Below are 17048 nucleotides of genomic sequence, written 5' to 3'. Positions count from 1 at the left end.
ATCAACTGCGGAGGATGAACGCCCCGCTGGTCGGCTTCACTGGGGACTCAGTCCCAGTAGAGGGCGAGGTCGACCTCCTGGTCACGGTCGGACTCGCCCCCCGAGAGAGCACCGTGAAGATGAATTTTCTCGTGGTGCGCCTACCCTCGGCTTATAATGCCATCCTTGGGCGACCAGGACTCGACGCTCTCCAAGCCATAGTCTCAACCCGCCACTTACTCATGCGGTTTCCCACCAGCCATGGAGTCGGCGAAGTCCGCGGAGACCAGATGGTAGCCAGACGGTGCTACGTGGCGACCCATGAGGCGAGGCGGCCGGCCGAGGCGTCGACCACAGCAAAAGATGAACCCCCGGCCGAAACCTTAGAGGCGCGGGTCGGCCTGCAGAAGAATCGAGTGGAGCCTGGTGAGCTGCTCATTCAAGTTCCCCTCCAAAAAAATTCTTCCGAGCTAACCGTGCAGGTCGGCTCCGGCCTTGACGCTCGCGAGAGGGATCGCCTCATCAACTTCCTGCAGGACAACGCGGACGTCTTTGCTTGGTCGCCAGCAGACATGCCGGGGATAGATCCAGAGGTCGCGGTCCACCGACTCCAGGTGAAGCCTTGTAAGCCTGTGCGACAGAAGAAGCGAACACCGCCCCAGCGCGGCAGCGGGCGGTAGCTGAGGAAGTTGATAAGCTCCTCAAGGCTGGCTTCATCCGGAAAATATCCTATCCGGAGTGGCTCGCCAACGTGGTCCTTGTCAAAAAGGCTAGCGGAAAATGGCGCATGTGCGTGGACTACACCGACCTGAACAAGGCCTGCCCAAAGGACAGCTTCCCGCTCCCTAGCATCGACCGGCTCGTGGACTCCACCTCGGGGCACGAGCTGCTGACATTTATGGACGCCTTTTCCGGGTACAATCAAATCCGGATGGCACCAGAGGATGAGGAGAAGACTGCCTTCATCACTGATGGGGGCACTTACTGTTACAAGGTGATGCCCTTCGGCTTAAAAAATGCTGGAGCGACTTATCAAAGGCTGGTCAGTCGGATCTTCAAAGATCAGATAGGCCGAAACATGGAGGTTTATGTGGATGATATGCTAGTAAAAAGCAAAGTGGCGCAAGACCATGTGACCGACCTCAGCGAAATATTCTCCATACTCCGGAGGTACCAAATGAAGCTCAACCCGGCCAAATGCGCGTTCGGAGTCACCTCGGGCAAGTTCCTTGGCTTCGTGATCTCTCAGCGGGGAATCGAGGCCAATCCCGAGAAGATTCGAGCGCTTCAGGAGATGACGCCACCGAGGACGGTGAAGGAAGTGCAGCGGCTTACGGGCCGGGTCGCAGCCCTCGGAAGATTCGTCTTCCGATCGGCCGAGCGCTGCCTCCCGTTCTTTGTGACCCTCAAGAAGCCCAAAGACTTCCTATGGTCGGCCCAATGTCAGCAAGCCTTTGAGGAGCTCAAACATCTCCTCGCCTCTCCTCCCTTGCTCACAAAGCCTCACCAGGGCGAGCTCCTCTACTTGTACCTAGCTGTTTCTCCTGTAGCAGTAAGCTCGGTCCTGGTCCGGGAGGAGAGCAAGCTCCAGAAGCCGGTTTATTATACAAGCCGGGTCTTGAGGGGTGCTGAGACCCGATATTCCAAGCTGGAAAAGACCGCTTACGCCCTGGTCGTCTCAGCTCGAAGGCTCCGGCCGTACTTTCAAGCCCACACTATAGCCGTACTAACCGACCAACCGGTGAAGCAGATCCTGCAGCGATCAGATCGCGCCGGTCGGACCACAAAGTGGGCCATCGAGCTTGGGAAGTTCGACATCGAGTACCGACCCAGGCCAGCGATTAAGGCGCAAACGCTCGCCGACTTCATAGTCGAGTGCACAGTGCCAGACGAGCCCGAAGCCAGGCCAGCTCCAGACGAGCAGACCTCGAGCCCGATCTGGACTTTACATGTCGATGGCTCCTCGAACTCGGGGGGTAGCGGAGCAGGCCTCGTCCTCACCAGTCCAGATGGAGTGATCGCCGAGCAGGCCTTGCGCTTCGAATTTCCCACCTCCAACAATGTAGCAGAGTACGAAGCACTTGTCGCCGGGCTCAAGTTGGCCAGGGAGCTGGGTGTGAAAGACCTAAGGGCCTTCAGTGACTCCCAGTTGGTCGTGAACCAAATCTTGGGTGATTTTGAGGCCAGAGAGCCCACTATGCAAGAATACTTCCGGAAGGTGCGGGACCTCACCTCGGCTCTGAACTCCTTCCACATCCAACACATCGCTAGAACGGAAAACTCCAGAGCAGATCAACTCTCAAAGCTGGCGTCTTCCCGCATGAGCGAACTCCCGAAGGCAGCGGCCTTGGAGTATCTCCAAAGACCCAGCACGGAGGAGCCTGAGTCGACCCTTTGCATTGAAGCTGAACCAAGCTGGACGGACGAGCTCATCAGCTACTTGCGAGATGATGTCCTCCCTAGCGACGAACGAGAAGCTCGCCGAGTCAAGCGCTTGGCCACCCGGTACATATGGTACGAAGGTAATCTCTATCGAAGGTCCTTCACCTCCCCCCTCCTCAGGTGCCTCCGCCCGTCCGAGGCGGATTATGCAATGCGCGAAGTCCACGAAGGAATTTGTGGAAGCCATCTGGGGGGACGAGCACTAGCGCACAAGATTCTGCGCCAAGGATATTACTGGCCTACACTCCAGAAGGACACCCTGGACTTCGTCTAGAAGTGCGACCGGTGCCAGAGGAACGCCAGCATCCAACGACGACCCTCGGCCCTACTGACCTCAATCAGTTCCCCCTGGCCATTCGCCCAGTGGGGGATTGACATCCTGGGACCATTCCCTTTGGCGACTGGACAAAGAAAATTTATCGTTGTCGCCATTGACTATTTCACGAAGTGGGTGGAGGCTGAGCCGCTTGCCCGAATCACCGAGCAGAAGATGCGGGACTTCGTCTGGAAGTCGATCATTTGCAGGTTCGGGCTCCCCCGCATCCTCATATCAGATAATGGCCGCCAATTCGACAACGCCCGCTTCAGGGAGTTCTGCTCCGAACTCGGCATCGACCACCGTTTCACCTCGGTCGCGCATCCGCAGACAAATGGAGAAACCGAGGTAACAAATCGAACAATCTTGCAGGGGCTCAAGGCCAGGCTCGACCGGTCCAAAGGACAATGGGTCGAAGACCTGTACAACGTCCTCTGGGCTTACCGGACCACGTTCCGGGTGCCCACCGGCGAAACTCCCTTCAATCTGACGTACGGGACGGAAGCCGTCATCCCCCTGGAGGTCGGGCTCCCTTCTTCGAGGGTAGAGCATTTTGATGCCAGCTCCAGCTCCTTGCAACTCAGGAATAATCTCGACTTGGTCGAAGAAGTAAGAGAGGCCGCCCGAGTTCGCATGACAAAATACCAGCAAAGGACGGCGCAGTACTATAACGCCAGAGTCAAGATCAAATCCTTTAAAGAGGGGGACCTCGTCCTCAGAAGGGCGGAGGCCTCCCAACCGACCGAGCAGGGGAAGCTGGCCCCGAACTGGGAAGGACCCTACCGGATCGCACGTGTCCAGCGACCCGGAGCTTACAAGCTAAAATCTCTTGATGGGACTCCCATCCCTCGGAGTTGGAGCTCCGAAAATCTTCGGGTGTATTACCAATGATGTCCCGAAGGATCCCCCCACATCGATTGTCAAGTTGAGACTTATTTACAATTATCTAACTGTGATAAATTTCTCCTGGTGTCTGCATGCTCCCAGATGGCCCGGCCCAGTTCGTGTATACGACCCTGCTCGGATGCAAATAGAACCGAGCGAGGCCGGACCGCCACAAAAACTCGGAACGCCGATATCTCCATTTTGCACGATCTCCATCAGGTATCGAGCTCGGCTCGATCTCCATCAGGCATCGAGCTCGGCTCGATCTCCATCAGGCATCGAGCTCGGCTCGATCTCCATCAGGCATCGAGCTCGGCTCGATCTCCATTACCTATCGTGCTCGGCACGATCTCCATCGACTATCGAGCTCGGCTCGATCTCCATCAGGCATCGAGCTCGGCTCGATCTCCATTACCTATCGTGCTCGGCACGATCTCCATCGACCATCGAGCTCGACTCGATCTCCATCAGGCATCGAGCTCGGCTCAATCTCCATCAGCCATCGAGCTCGGCTCGATCTCCATTACCTATCGTGCTCGGCACGATCTCCATCGACCATCAAGCTCGGCTCGATCTCCATCAGGCATCGAGCTCGGCTCGATCTCCATTACCTATCGTGCTCGGCACGATCTCCATCGACCATCGAGCTCGGCTCGATCTCCATCTGGCATCGAGCTCGGCTCGATCTCCATTACCTATCGTGCTCGGCACGATCTCCATCGACCATCGAGCTCGGCTCGATCTCCATCAGGCATCGAGCTCGGCTCGATCTCCGTTACCTATCGTGCTCGGCACGATCTCCATCGACCATCGAGCTCGGCTCGATCTCCATCAGGCATCGAGCTCGGCTCGATCTCCATCAGGCATCGAGCTCGGCTCGATCTCCATTACCTATCGTGCTCGGCACGATCTCCATCGACTATCGAGCTCGGCTCGATCTCCATCAGGCATCGAGCTCGGCTCGATCTCCATTACCTATCGTGCTCAGCACGATCTCCATCGACCATCGAGCTCGGCTCGATCTCCATCAGGCATCGAGCTCGGCTCGATCTCCATTACCTATCGTGCTCGGCACGATCTCCATCGACCATCGAGCTCGGCTCGATCTCCATCAGGCATCGAGCTCGGCTCGATCTCCACCGACCACCGAGCTCGGCACGATCTCCACCGACCATCGAGCTCGGCTCGATCTCCACCGACCATCGAGCTCGGCTCGATCTCCATTACCTATCGTGCTCAGCATGATCTCCATCGGCCATCGTGCTCGGCACGATCTCCATCGGCTCAAGTGATCCAGGCATCCTGAACCTGGTGCTAGAGTGGCTGCTCCGTGTGCAAGCTCGAAAGTGACGACCCCGTGCCTTGGACTAAGCTCGGAGCCGTTCTCCATGGACCAATTCGCAGCACGGGGCATATAGCCCCGAAAAGGTACGCCCCAATAGCGTTCGCCTTGTTCGATATGCATGCTCCGTTCATTCTTATATCCTTGAACACCTCGATTGGTAGCGGGGTCCTCAGCCAAAAGTCAAACGCGTCTACTTAAACCTTAGCTCGGTTTCGCGGCCGGTCTCGAGCTCGAGGCTCGGTGGTCAGAGCAAGACGCTCCCTAAGGCTCCGAGCCCTACGATCGTGGAATATCTAAGCTCAGGAGCTCGGCAAGTCCGAGTCCGACCTAAAATGCCTTGGTGGTTTGAACGAACATTTGAGAAGTCAAAAAAAAAGGGGGGTTGGGAAAAAGCGCATTCATTGGAAAAAGCCCAAAGGCTAAAGTACAAAATTGGGGGTCGGCCATGCGACAAGCGCGGACCGGCCCCGAGTTACAAAAAAAAAAATTATTATTAGTTAGAGCGCGGCGTCTTCGGCCGGAATCTCCCCGGGCTCGATCTCAGCGCCCTCGGCCTCGACCCTCTCGGCGGTAGCTTCGGGCTCGCCGACCTCATCGCCTTCGGGCGCAGTCTCGGGGACTGAAGACGTTGCCTCTCCCCCAGGGACCTCGGAGGCCGCCTCGGCCGACTCCCCCTCGAGGCCCTCGACCCCGGCTCCGGGCTGAAGCTGGTCGAGATCAAAGTCGGGACAGAGCCGGCGTAGTTGGTTGCGGAAGTCCGTGAACCCCTGAACGAGGCCATTCGCGGCTTCCTCCTCGAGCAGCTCCCGGAACTCCTCCGACTCCCGGAAGACCTGAACCGCCCGCCTCTGGGCCTCTTCCTCCTGGGCTCCGAGCTGAGCCTGAAGCTCCTTGATCTTGAGCTCCACTTCCTTTATTGTCTGCTCACGCGTGGTGAGTAAGGACCGCGCCTCGGCCAGACGAGCCTCGGCCCCCCGCAACTCTGACCTGGCCAGAGAGTGGGTAGCCTTCTCCTCGTCCAGCACCATCGTCAGGAGCTTGGCCTCGTCTTCCGCAGCGCCCACCCTAAGCAAGAGCTCCTTTTTATGGAGCTCGAGCTCTGCCGCTTTCTTCTCGGCCTCCTCCGCCCTCTTCTCGGCCGCCTCCCGTGCCTGCGAGTTCCGACGGGCCCGATCTCGGTAGTCTGCGACGAGAGCGATCAAGGTCTCGGTCTCGTGGAGGTGCTGCAAACAAAATAAAAGTTAAAAAAAAGAGAGAGAAAAGAGAAGGAAAAGTTGTGCGAAGAAAATACTAGACTTACCCGAACAGCGGAGAAGCGGGCCGAGTCCAAGAACTGATTCTGGCTCATGGCCTGAATCCTCGCTCTGTCGGCCGGAAGGAGTACGGCGCGGAAAAGTTGACGCGCCGTTTCGATGTTTTCGAGGGCTGAGTCGTCCTCGAACAGTGTCCACTCGACGACGTAAGATCGCCGCTCTTGGTCTCCCGCCGGGTCGGGAAGGCTCGCACCCGCCACCTCTGGTCTCGCAGCCCTTTGGCTGCTCTTCGACTCGGACCCCGGGCCCTCGGATCGAACAGGAACCCGATCAGGAGCCCGGGGGATGGGCGCCGGACACGGGAGCGCCAGGGTCGCCTCACCCGAGCCTCCGGGCTCGGAGCTCGAACATCCCCCCTTGGCGACCTCGGGAGGGTCGACTTGGGGAGCGACCTTCACCTTCTTTTTGGGCTCGAGCGGCTCCCCTCCAAGCTCGGCCGCCCTCTTCCTGTACCGAGCGTACATGACTTCGCTTTTGGTAACCATCTTCGCGACGTCTGCAAAAAAAAAAAAAAAAGAGAAAAAACTCTGAGGGATCCGAAGTATCAAAAGACAAAAAAATAAAGGCTTCTACTCTTGCCCTTACCATGAGGACGCGCCGAGCTCAGGCCCACGTTCACCAAAGCGTCCTCGCTTATGAGACCGTTTAGGAGAATTCCGTCCCCGAGACCGCGAATGAAGTCGAGGGCTTCTTGCTCGCGCGTGGAGAGCCTGGGGATTTTATTAGCGGCCCTGAGTCGGCACGGCCTCCACCTGGGGTCGAACCCCCACGTCCGCTCAGAGGCCAGAAAGAAAAACTTTTTCTTCCAGTCGTGAATGGACGAGGGAGCACCGTGGAAGAGCGGCCGACCCGCCCGAAGGGCGACGTAGAGCCACTCCCCGTCTCCCGGGTTCGACTTTAACACGAAAAGCCGCCGGAAGACATTGACCGATGTCAGGATCCCATGCGCCAAGCACAGTGATAGGAATCCGACGATCGTCCTCCACGCATTCGGAGCGAGCTGCCCCGGGACCAACTGGTACTCCGCGAGCAGCTGGTTCAAGAATCCGTGGAGAGGGAACCGTAGGCCGGCCCAGAGTGCCTCACGATACACTCCGATCCGGCCTTCCGGAGGGTTCGATACTCGATCCTCCGGTCCGGCGGGTTCCAAGCGAAACCCCCGCCGAGGAAAAAACCATTCCTCGACTATCCCGACCTCGACCTCAGTCATGGTGGACCCAAAATCATTTGGACCGGACCCCATTAGGAAGGAAAAGAAGAGGAGGAAAGACTGAGCAAACAAAGGACCTGTCGGAAGTTCGCCGGAGAACGATTATTTCGGACTGGGAGGAAAACAGGAAGAAAGCAGGAAGAAAGACTTAGAGAAACGAGTGTGTATATATAGCCCCTTCCGACGAACCAGATTTGCGGAGCAGAGCGCTGCTCCCCGTTCAGATCATGACGCGCGTCCGCCTGAAAATTAAAGAGCCGCACTCAATCCGAACCGACGTCTCGAACGCAGAAACGTCTCATCAGGTCGTGCGGTCTCATTATGAGTCCACAACGCGAGGACGCCTTGAAAGGCGGAAGGGTACCTTGATAAAACGTTTCCGGGAAGAGAAGTCGTCGCCTATTTAAAGCGCCTTGAAGCGCGCGATAATTCAAAATTTTCTTAAACATATTTCTACTTCCCGCGCTCGAACTCCCGAGCAGCTCGAGCTCGGAAGTCGGGGGGTAGTGTTAAGGGAAAAACCGCTATGGCTAGGCGACCAGGAGCCGGCCGAGCGCATTCCTCCGACCAAGAGCCGACCGGGCGCATTCCTCCGACCAGGAGCCGGCCGAGCGCATTCCTCCGACCAGGAGCCGGCCGAGCGAACCCCTGGGCGGGGCCCGACCCAGCAACACTTGGCCAACCCAAGGATGCCCGAACCATATCCTAAGGCCACATCCTCCCACAGCTTAGTTGGGAGATTACGTGTTGACTTCTCCAACAACCGATGTATACGAGTCGTGCAGACTTCCAGGTTACTCAACAATTAAAACGCATAGCATTCACAGGCCCTCAGCTTACTCAACAATTAAGGCGTATGGCTTCCATCGCCTACGGACGTCCAGCCTTTCACGGCAAACTCGCGCCCATAAATGACGGCATGACTCCATGATTGACTTAGGCTCCGGCCTAACCTCCTGCGATGATGACATTGACTTACATGATCGAGCATTAAAAGACTGATCGTACGGCAAACTCTATTACATCACAGGTGGACTGGCTCCCTCCTATAAGAGAAGCACTTCTCCACTGAAGGAGGGGCCCCCGCTCTCTCTCTCTCTCTCTCTCGAACTCTGACTCTCCCTCGCTCATTCCATTTTTCTCCACATATTCCCCCTGTGCTGACTTAGGCATCGGAGGGCCGGTGCCGGAGAGCCCGGCCACCGGCTTCTTGCAGGTCTCCAGGAAGACGCCGCCCGCCGGCGAACTGCCACTCCCCACTCAGGCGGCGGAGCCTCCCCCTTCCGGCCGACGGTCGCCCCCGGGTCCAATTTCCAGCAACAACAAGCATTCAGATTCAACAAATTTACCAACCTGGTCAGATGGCACCCTAGCAACGATGAGATTACTATGCGGAGAAGAACAAGAGTTCAATGTATAAAAATTGATCCACCACCAATCACTATTTATAAGCAAATAGGTAGTTACATTTAGTGCTTCTAAAATGCAAAGTGAGTTCAATATTGAAAATATTCAAAATGTACTCAATTTATATTTATTTTGCTACAATCAATATTTTTTAATGTTTAATCATATTATTAGATGCAAGTTTCCGCATATCTAATGCAAACTTCCACATACATATCAGAGCAGATTTCATGGGGAAGGTGATTGGCAAAATGGCAACGGTCCCAGTATAAAGAGGTATAAGTGTGTGAGTTTAGAAGTTCTAGGGGCTATTGATAATTCCATACCAAATGACTAATCATATATTCATGTAATAATAGGGCTAATGGATAGGTTCAAAAAGGTAAAAAGAAAAAAAGTCGAAGGATATCCTAGGAACATCTCGGACCAACTTTTAAGACATTGAAGGCAATGTAACTACGGCATTGATTCCCAGTACAAACAAGTAAATAAATAAATAGATAAACAAATAAATAAACACAAGTATAAAACTATGGCCATATTGTCTCCCTACTGGCTAGCGGGAACTCCAAAATTATTAGCTACATTTTTGTATTATAGCAAGGAACGGGGACAACTCTAGGCTCTAGCTTCACAGGAACAATAAAAACTACGTCAAGAATCTTTGCACAATAAACTAATTAACTGACACGACTTATAATTAAGAAGCTGTGAACGAAGAACGGGAGTATTGGATTTTGTAACAATGAAAAAAAAAAGAAAAGAGAAAAAGAAAAGCTTTTTAATATTTGATTTCTGTACAAATCCGAAAATAAATATTCTCTCCGGACCCTACACTCCCACGTATGACCAGCAATAGGAACTACTAGTTGTCTCAGTCGGGAGGGGAGAATGGCACATAGCCTCTCCAAATACTTCATCCTCTTTGCCTCTGGTATCTCTTATGGAGCAAACATAAGCCAATTGTGCAAACCAATAGCTAACTAATCATCGAGCCGATGCCTTAAATTCCAATCAAGATTCGCCGTCTCGATATCACACCCCATACCAGTGCTATCCTATTACAGTATCAGTACATCCCCTATATCATATGCTAGTTTGATGTCGGTACATTTTGGTAAAGTTGGTATGCATCGGTACCAACTGGTATGGCAAATCTGGATTCCAATGCTAGGCTAGTAGTGACAATATACAGTTACTAGATGCTGTAGGAAGAGATTGTTTCAGTTTGATGCAACAATTTTTCAAAAGTTTGCATCGAAACAACCGACAAAGAACATATTTGAAGATGCATACAAATGTATATGTATGTGTGTTTACATATTCATGAAACTAGGATACATGAGCTTAAGATTGGGATCTTACTTAGGGGGAGATGAGACCTTAGAGAGCCCATGTCGAAGATGCCAACACCTTCCAATTCTCCATCAGAGGTGGAGGTTGAGGTAGAGGAGTGAGAGGTGGAGGGGAAGACGGTGGTGAGCGCCATTATGTTGAAATGAGCCAATTGTTTTTTTCCATGGACAGTGCAAGTATATTCCCATAGAATAATTGGCTTAAAGGAGAGATTTGTTTTTCAGTTCCCTCCTTAGGCATTGGAAGTAAAAGGAGAGAAACTCTAACATGGGATTTTCTTTATTTTTTAGATGAACTCTGCCATGGTTTTTGTAATAAGTGCTCAAGATGATATGCTAAAAATAAATTTCAGTTACTAGGAAAAAGTTACTTCCAACATTTTATTTTGAGTATAACTAGATTTACATACATAAAGTCTGATTACAATGCACTTATGGAGGAGGATCAATTGCACCTAAAAGATTATTCTAAATCAAAGCACAAAGCAAAACCCTAGCTAAACTCATGACATTCCAACATTATATACATGGGAACTTCATGCCCTGTGCATCCCTTCACAACCAGATTCGATCCTCCTCCGCCACGAGCAACTTGCTTCTAATGTGTTGCCGTGAGGACTGCAGATCCTTCCACCTGTATATATAATAGCAGAAAATTAGGCTTTTATACTTTATAAGGAAGATGAAAGATAATACAAGTTATTTCACAAAAAAACATATAAATTATTTTCTTAGCATGAGTGATGCAATCAGATGGCAGATTGTATTTTTTCTTGGAAAGGACTTGAAAAGGAACCAGCTGCAAAGCAGACTGAGATGGATGATTCACTATTGCAAAGTTATCATAAAAGCCACCTCAAAGCTTCCCGGCCCCTTCATCCAACCCATTTAGATCCTCCTTTCATTGGTAAAAAGCTCAAAGAAGGCCACCTTTTCAGTCCCTGCTAACACCAGCATAAGTGCATGATCTGATTCTTAGTTTGATCCAAACCTGATCTTGGAGGGTTCACCCATCAATATGCCTTCAGTTCTATCACTGTAAGATATTAGTCTCACTCATGATTCCCCTTGGATCTATATAACGATATCTATTAAGTGACTTTCAGATACAATAGAAAGTCAGGATACTCAAGAAAAAAAAGCTAGATGTCATAAGGGTCATTTAATTTAGTTTAATATTTGTGGTTTTATTTCACACCTAATGTAATTCGGTTCTCATATTATATATTTCACATAATCTACAGTCAATATTTGAAAAAAAAAAGTTTTCTCAAAATATTAGAACACGGTAGACTTGCAGATTGTCATAGAAGAGAAAGTATATTAATTACCATGAAAGTGGCACCGCATATCTCTTCTTCATCTGCTAAAACAGCAGTGACCTTGTTCTTTGGGTTCTCAAAGCTTTTCAACCCTCCCAGAGTGTTCGAATAGAAACATCCTGCAGTCCAACCACAAACAACTATGTAAAGATGAATACTACGAGTTGTATGGACCAGTTGCTCAAAGGGCATTAAAATTATCCTAACACATGGGAGAATATGGGAAGTTCATCAAGGACAAATCACTTCTAATAATCTCAGAGGTATTAAGACCATATAGAAGCATGCTTGTGAATTCTAGAAGTTAAGGTAAGCACTAAAGTTCTGAAATCATTAAGTCATGCATATGCACAACTTTGGTTTGCTTGCTTGCAGATCTGAACCTTGTAATTACCTCATTGGACTTCATGCAGCATAAAACAATTTAGTCGAGCAAGCACTCTACTGAGTGAACCTACCAATGTTGGGAAGAGATTTACCATGTCAGTTGAAGGAAAGATTTAAACAGCCTCGCATGATCATAGGAAAAAAGCAAACATTTCAAGCAGAAAAAGGACAGGTAACTTGGTGTGGATTTTTCTGTCTGCCAATAAGAGATAATTCCATACTAGATATTATTAAAAGAATTCTCAAGTTGAGCCATTTTATACATTGTAAAGCAACATCATATGATGCTCCTATCATTCTGCTATTAACTCAGATCTTCATGACCATGAATTAAGGTAGTCTTTGCGAGTTTATTTGTGAATTAATGCCTTCACAGAAGATGCATTGCACAAGCTGATGTGATTATTATAATAGAACACTCGGCTACATGACTCTTTGAGAAGGCCATGATATTACATAAGCTCCAGTGATGATGGAAATAGTCGCATGAAGTGATTGCTGATATAATTAGGCTGTTAACAAGTATACAATCATCGAACTGGTGAAGTCAGCTAAAGAGGTTTAATGATTGCAATACATTTGTGAAATGAGAAATTAACTAAATATGATAGTCTATATGCATAGTAAAAAAAGGGGATTCATCTAAGATGATTGATGGCAATGAAGACAATGTTTATCTGCCTACAGATATTGGAATTTTCATTTCTAAATCATTGATCTATATGTGAAACAATATCGAGTGAGATCAAACATGAGAGAAAGGTTATGGGGAATGAAACAAGAGACCTGTGCAACTAGAATACTAGATTATATCATGGATGATACAAGAGGACGGTGTAACCGGAATGATTCATTTATGAAAGGCAGGATGTGGGAAAGGCCATGTAGCTCGTGTCCGGCAGCAACTGGTCAAGAAGCGGTCTTGGGGTATAGGGAGTAAACCACTACTATAAAAGTTGGAAGTTGAACACGCTCAATTTAGCCAACAAATTCAGCTTTAATTAGGTTCACTTGATATTTATTTCTAATAATGATAGGAGGGTAAAGATTGTTCAATAGATCATTTCTTGATTTTGGGATTTTGAAATGGCTGTAGGCAACCGGATGTCTAGAGTCAAAGTTATTTTGAGTAGACCATAAAATCTTTTCCTGATATCTCAGCACTCTCTTCCTTTGTGCTGCTAGTTTAATTCTTCTTAGCCACCATCTAGTACTATATAATCATGCATATACTCTGTTCCTGAACTCTGGTAATTATCTATCAATCACGTTTCTCCATTTTACACTGAATCATAGCTCAGTGCGTTGTTGCATAATCTCAGAGCCTTGATCCCATAGCAAGCCAATAGATGCTGAACTTTCTGATCAGTAATTCAATTACCTTGAGGGAATGGAGCGAGAGACTTGCCACAAGATCCCTTAAGCAAGTCCAGATTGTCAGCGAAGGCCACGCACCCATCTGCAGTAATTCCCCAGAACAGGGGAACCTTTCCATCTGGATCCTGTTACATTACAATTACGACACAGCATATCATATATCAACCACTGGAGCTGCATGCATGCTGATTACTTGGGATGATAACTTACAGAAGCTACGAGGAGCGAAGAGATGGACTCGTCGAAGAGCACGAAGGCAAAGTTGCCAGAGAGGTGGGCGAGCATGGAGCTCGGTGGATACGGTGCCCGGTCGCGGAGGGCCTTGTAGGCCTCGATGACGAGGATCACCTCATCGGCACTCTTGGAGAGGCCGTAGTGCTTCCTTAATGTGCCAAGATTATCCAGCACTCCTTCAAACAGGCAGAAAATATCATCCTTTGCAGCGAACGACCTGCAGCAAGATCACCACCACCAGTTCACACCAAGAGAAGGAAGGTGTCGTATATTTTGGAAGAGATCCGTTGAGATTCAAATTTTTGTGTAGAAGTTGGTATAAAATTAGTTTGAAGCTTTGAGGACTACGTTTCAATTATTAGTTGAGCAAATACATGCATTGAACACCACCCATCTCCCCCTATAAGCTAAATTATTATATGAATGGATAGGCGATGGGACCATACCGGTTCGAAATCAGACAACATGAGGTGTACCATATCATACCAGTTCGATACTGATATATGATATAATATGCCAAAAAAAATTTGTACCATAACGTACCGATAATATTAGTATGGTACCAGTACAGAATCTGGTATTAAGATGGTAAATCTTGTATGAGATGCATGCAATTCAGCAAATAGTATAGTTGATCAAAAAACACTAAGGTTTTTTTTTTCCTAACTAAGTATTATAAGAGCACTAAGATTCAACCTCAGGAGTACAGCCAACGGTAGAAGGGTCGTCAATTATTCCATACAAATGACGCAAGAGTTATTCCATATTACATACTTGGACAAACACCTTGTCATTTATTTCATATAAAGGATGCAAGAATTATTCGTATTAAGTAATTGGAGGAACACCTAAAGCTGGAACATAAAATGCTTTAAGAGTACTACAAGTATTTTGATGCTAGCCAACTTGTTAAACTTGGTTAAGATAAAGTAGTATCCCATGCCACATTTGTTGCACAAACTTTGCAAAACGAATCTTGTACAGCCCAAGCTACAGGAATTGGTCGCATGGAAGACTTTAATAAGCCATTCCTTTCTACTAGATTGCAGCTAAGAGTCGAATTCAGGAATCCTTCCAATCAATAAAGTTGATGTAGTACTAGGCTATATGAATCTCCTAAACTAGGGGTGCATCAAGAATATATTCGAATTTTAGAGGGGGCAAGGTTCCGTAGTCTTCTTTGGGGCCTTGTCCCGTAGGTAAAAGCTTGTTTACAAAAATAACAAAAATTTGTATATTTAGTCTATTTGAAAAATTCAGCAATATTAGATTGGATTTTCCACTATATTCCTGGATTAAATAGGCTATTTGAATATCATCCATATTAACCCAAATATCTTTCACACAAGAGAAGGGTGCATCTTTTTGTGCACCAATCCACTGTTGAATCGTGCAACAAATCAACAATCATTTCGAAATCTATGCATGCGGATGAATAAAGAAGTTTGGATAGCTCGAAAATTTTTTGCAAGATGTAATCCAATAATTAATGTCATAAAAAAAGATCGATCATTTTTTTCTCACGAAAGATACCACTTGAATCCGAAACCTAAATCCTATGGGAGGAAAAAAAGAATTCTATGATCCTTTTTCTCTTTCTATAGACCAACTAACCTATTAGCTAGGATTTAGATTGCGACCTAGATTTAATTGTTTAACTCGTTTAACTTGATTTAATTTATTATAAATTAAATTAATTATATATTTAATAAAATAAATAAATTTAAATTTAAATTTTTGACTTATTTAATAAATAAATAAAAATAAATAAGTTTAAATTTAAATTTTTGACTTTTTTGGCCTCACAGGAATGGGACGCATGCGAACGAATAACTTGTCTCATATATAGCTTGCTACTAAAAAATTTCCAAAGCCCGGTTTCCCTTTCGCATTCTTTCTTTGTTCGACCTGTGGGCGTGCTTTCCAGAAGTCACGAAGCCCTTCCAAACCACCTCCAACAAAACCAGACGGTAACGTAAATATAATATTTTATTATTAAAAAAATAAAAAGAAAAATTAAATATAGTTAGTTTTATATATTTATAACTTCTATATCGTTATCCCTAATTTTTTTAGCAATGACACATTTTCTGCACCATTCGATGAAAACATTCTTATTTCTTAAACAAACAAAAAAAAGAAGTTTATTCAACTCATACTTATTTAAGCTTCTTACAGGAAAAAAAAATCATCGACAAAGAAAAAGAAATCCATTCCTGCGAAAAAGAAAACAAAACAAATAAAAACCATGCATGATTTTACAAAACCTTGAAGACAAATCATCCTGGATCGAAGAAATCATCCAAATCTCCATACTTCTCACTATATCAAAATTCTAGAACAAACCAACAATTAATATTTTAAAAGGCAAAAAAAAAAGCTAAAAAGAATACCAAAAAGATTATGGGGGAGTCTCTGAAATGCATGCTTATAGACTTCCACCACCATTTAAGCATCGTTTTTTTTTTTTTTTTTTTTTTTGAAAGCAAACACACGAGCACCCACCCATGATGAAGGAGAGATGACCGATTTAAAGGAAAAGGAAACCAAGAGGACAAGGTAGCAAGAAGCAGTAGTATAATAGATGAGGGAAGGGATAGGAGTAATAGAAGCATGTAACCTGGGGCGAAAGGGAGACTGGTTGGCGCGGGAGTAGGCGAGGTGGCCGAGGGAGCCGATCTGGATCGACACCGCCGGGACGGAGCTCTCGATGAATCGAGCCACGAGCTCTGACGCCCGCGTCTTCGGCGACGGCGTCCTGCTCCCCGCCGCCGCCAGCTCCGCCGGCGCCTCCACCACCTCGCCGCTGAACACACCCAACATCGCTGCCTCCCTTGCCACAATCGACGTCGCAACAACACGTCACGAAGGTTAGACGATGCTCACAGAACGGTAGAGGTGGAAGGGAAACATGGGTTTTGGCTTATATAGCGGAGCTTGTGAGGTGTTTGGGCCCCACTCCTCTTTCCCATTTCTCTCTCAAATCCATCCATCTAAATCTACCCTTTGATAACCTCAAAGTTGCCCAAAATGACAAACAAGATTGGGTAATATCACAGAAAAAGAAGAAAACAAAAACCCTCCATTACAGCTTTTTTTTTGGTCAAAAAATAGGAGGGGAGGGGGAGGGACCAGCCCACCCGCGTAGCAGCCCCATTACTGGGCCCCCCTTCCACCAGGGAATGTTCGATACAGGTCGCAGGTTTTCGCGTGCCTTCCCCGACCCGTGGGCTCACCCCACTGGGTTCACCGCCTCACGTGTGGGTACGTCACCCCAGCGCCACCTTGGTACAAGTGGAAGGAAAGCATAACCGCCAACAAGCCAGCCGGGCGTGGGGCATCCGGTCCCCTAATTTAATCGACGCCCGCGCGTTTCGAACCCGGACAACTTGGGCGGAATTATCGCCCCCTTACCACCAGGCTACTACCTTGGTGGCAACTCCATTACAGCTTTCAATACAACTATATTGTACATA

General features: G+C 48.2%; 1 protein-coding gene across 1 annotated transcript; it reads right to left on the bottom strand.

Annotated features, from left to right (window-relative positions):
• Positions 1-10605: 10605 nt before the first annotated feature.
• On the bottom strand, positions 10606-16472 carry LOC103709935 (stem-specific protein TSJT1-like). The gene is made up of 5 exons (XM_039132281.3): positions 16193-16472; positions 13549-13789; positions 13343-13463; positions 11584-11693; positions 10606-10886 (listed from the first exon to the last, which is right to left on the bottom strand). The coding sequence occupies exons 1-5, from the start codon at positions 16393-16395 to the stop codon at positions 10851-10853; spliced, it is 711 nt and encodes a 236-aa protein (XP_038988209.3). The 5' UTR covers positions 16396-16472; the 3' UTR covers positions 10606-10850.
• Between the last annotated feature and the right edge of the window lie 576 nt (positions 16473-17048).

This window comes from Phoenix dactylifera, chromosome 14 (assembly GCF_051530095.1).
Source record: "Phoenix dactylifera cultivar Ajwa chromosome 14, Ajwa_hap1_PhDact_Kaust_v1.1, whole genome shotgun sequence".
In the NCBI taxonomy this organism is placed as follows: domain Eukaryota; kingdom Viridiplantae; phylum Streptophyta; class Magnoliopsida; order Arecales; family Arecaceae; genus Phoenix; species Phoenix dactylifera.
The sequence above is the reverse complement of the archived record's forward strand: the minus strand, read 5'-3'. Positions and strand labels throughout refer to the sequence as shown.

Coding starts and splice junctions, on each gene's coding strand:
- LOC103709935 (XM_039132281.3), bottom strand. CDS start 16,395: ATGTTGGGTGTGTTCAGCGGCGAGGTGGTGGAGGCGCCGGCGGAGCTG. Junction 13,790..16,192: donor CAGTCTCCCTTTCGCCCCAG/GTTACATGCTTC, acceptor ATCTTGCTGCAG/GTCGTTCGCTGCAAAGGATG. Junction 11,694..13,342: donor TCTCGCTCCATTCCCTCAAG/GTAATTGAATTA, acceptor GTTGGACTGCAG/GATGTTTCTATTCGAACACT.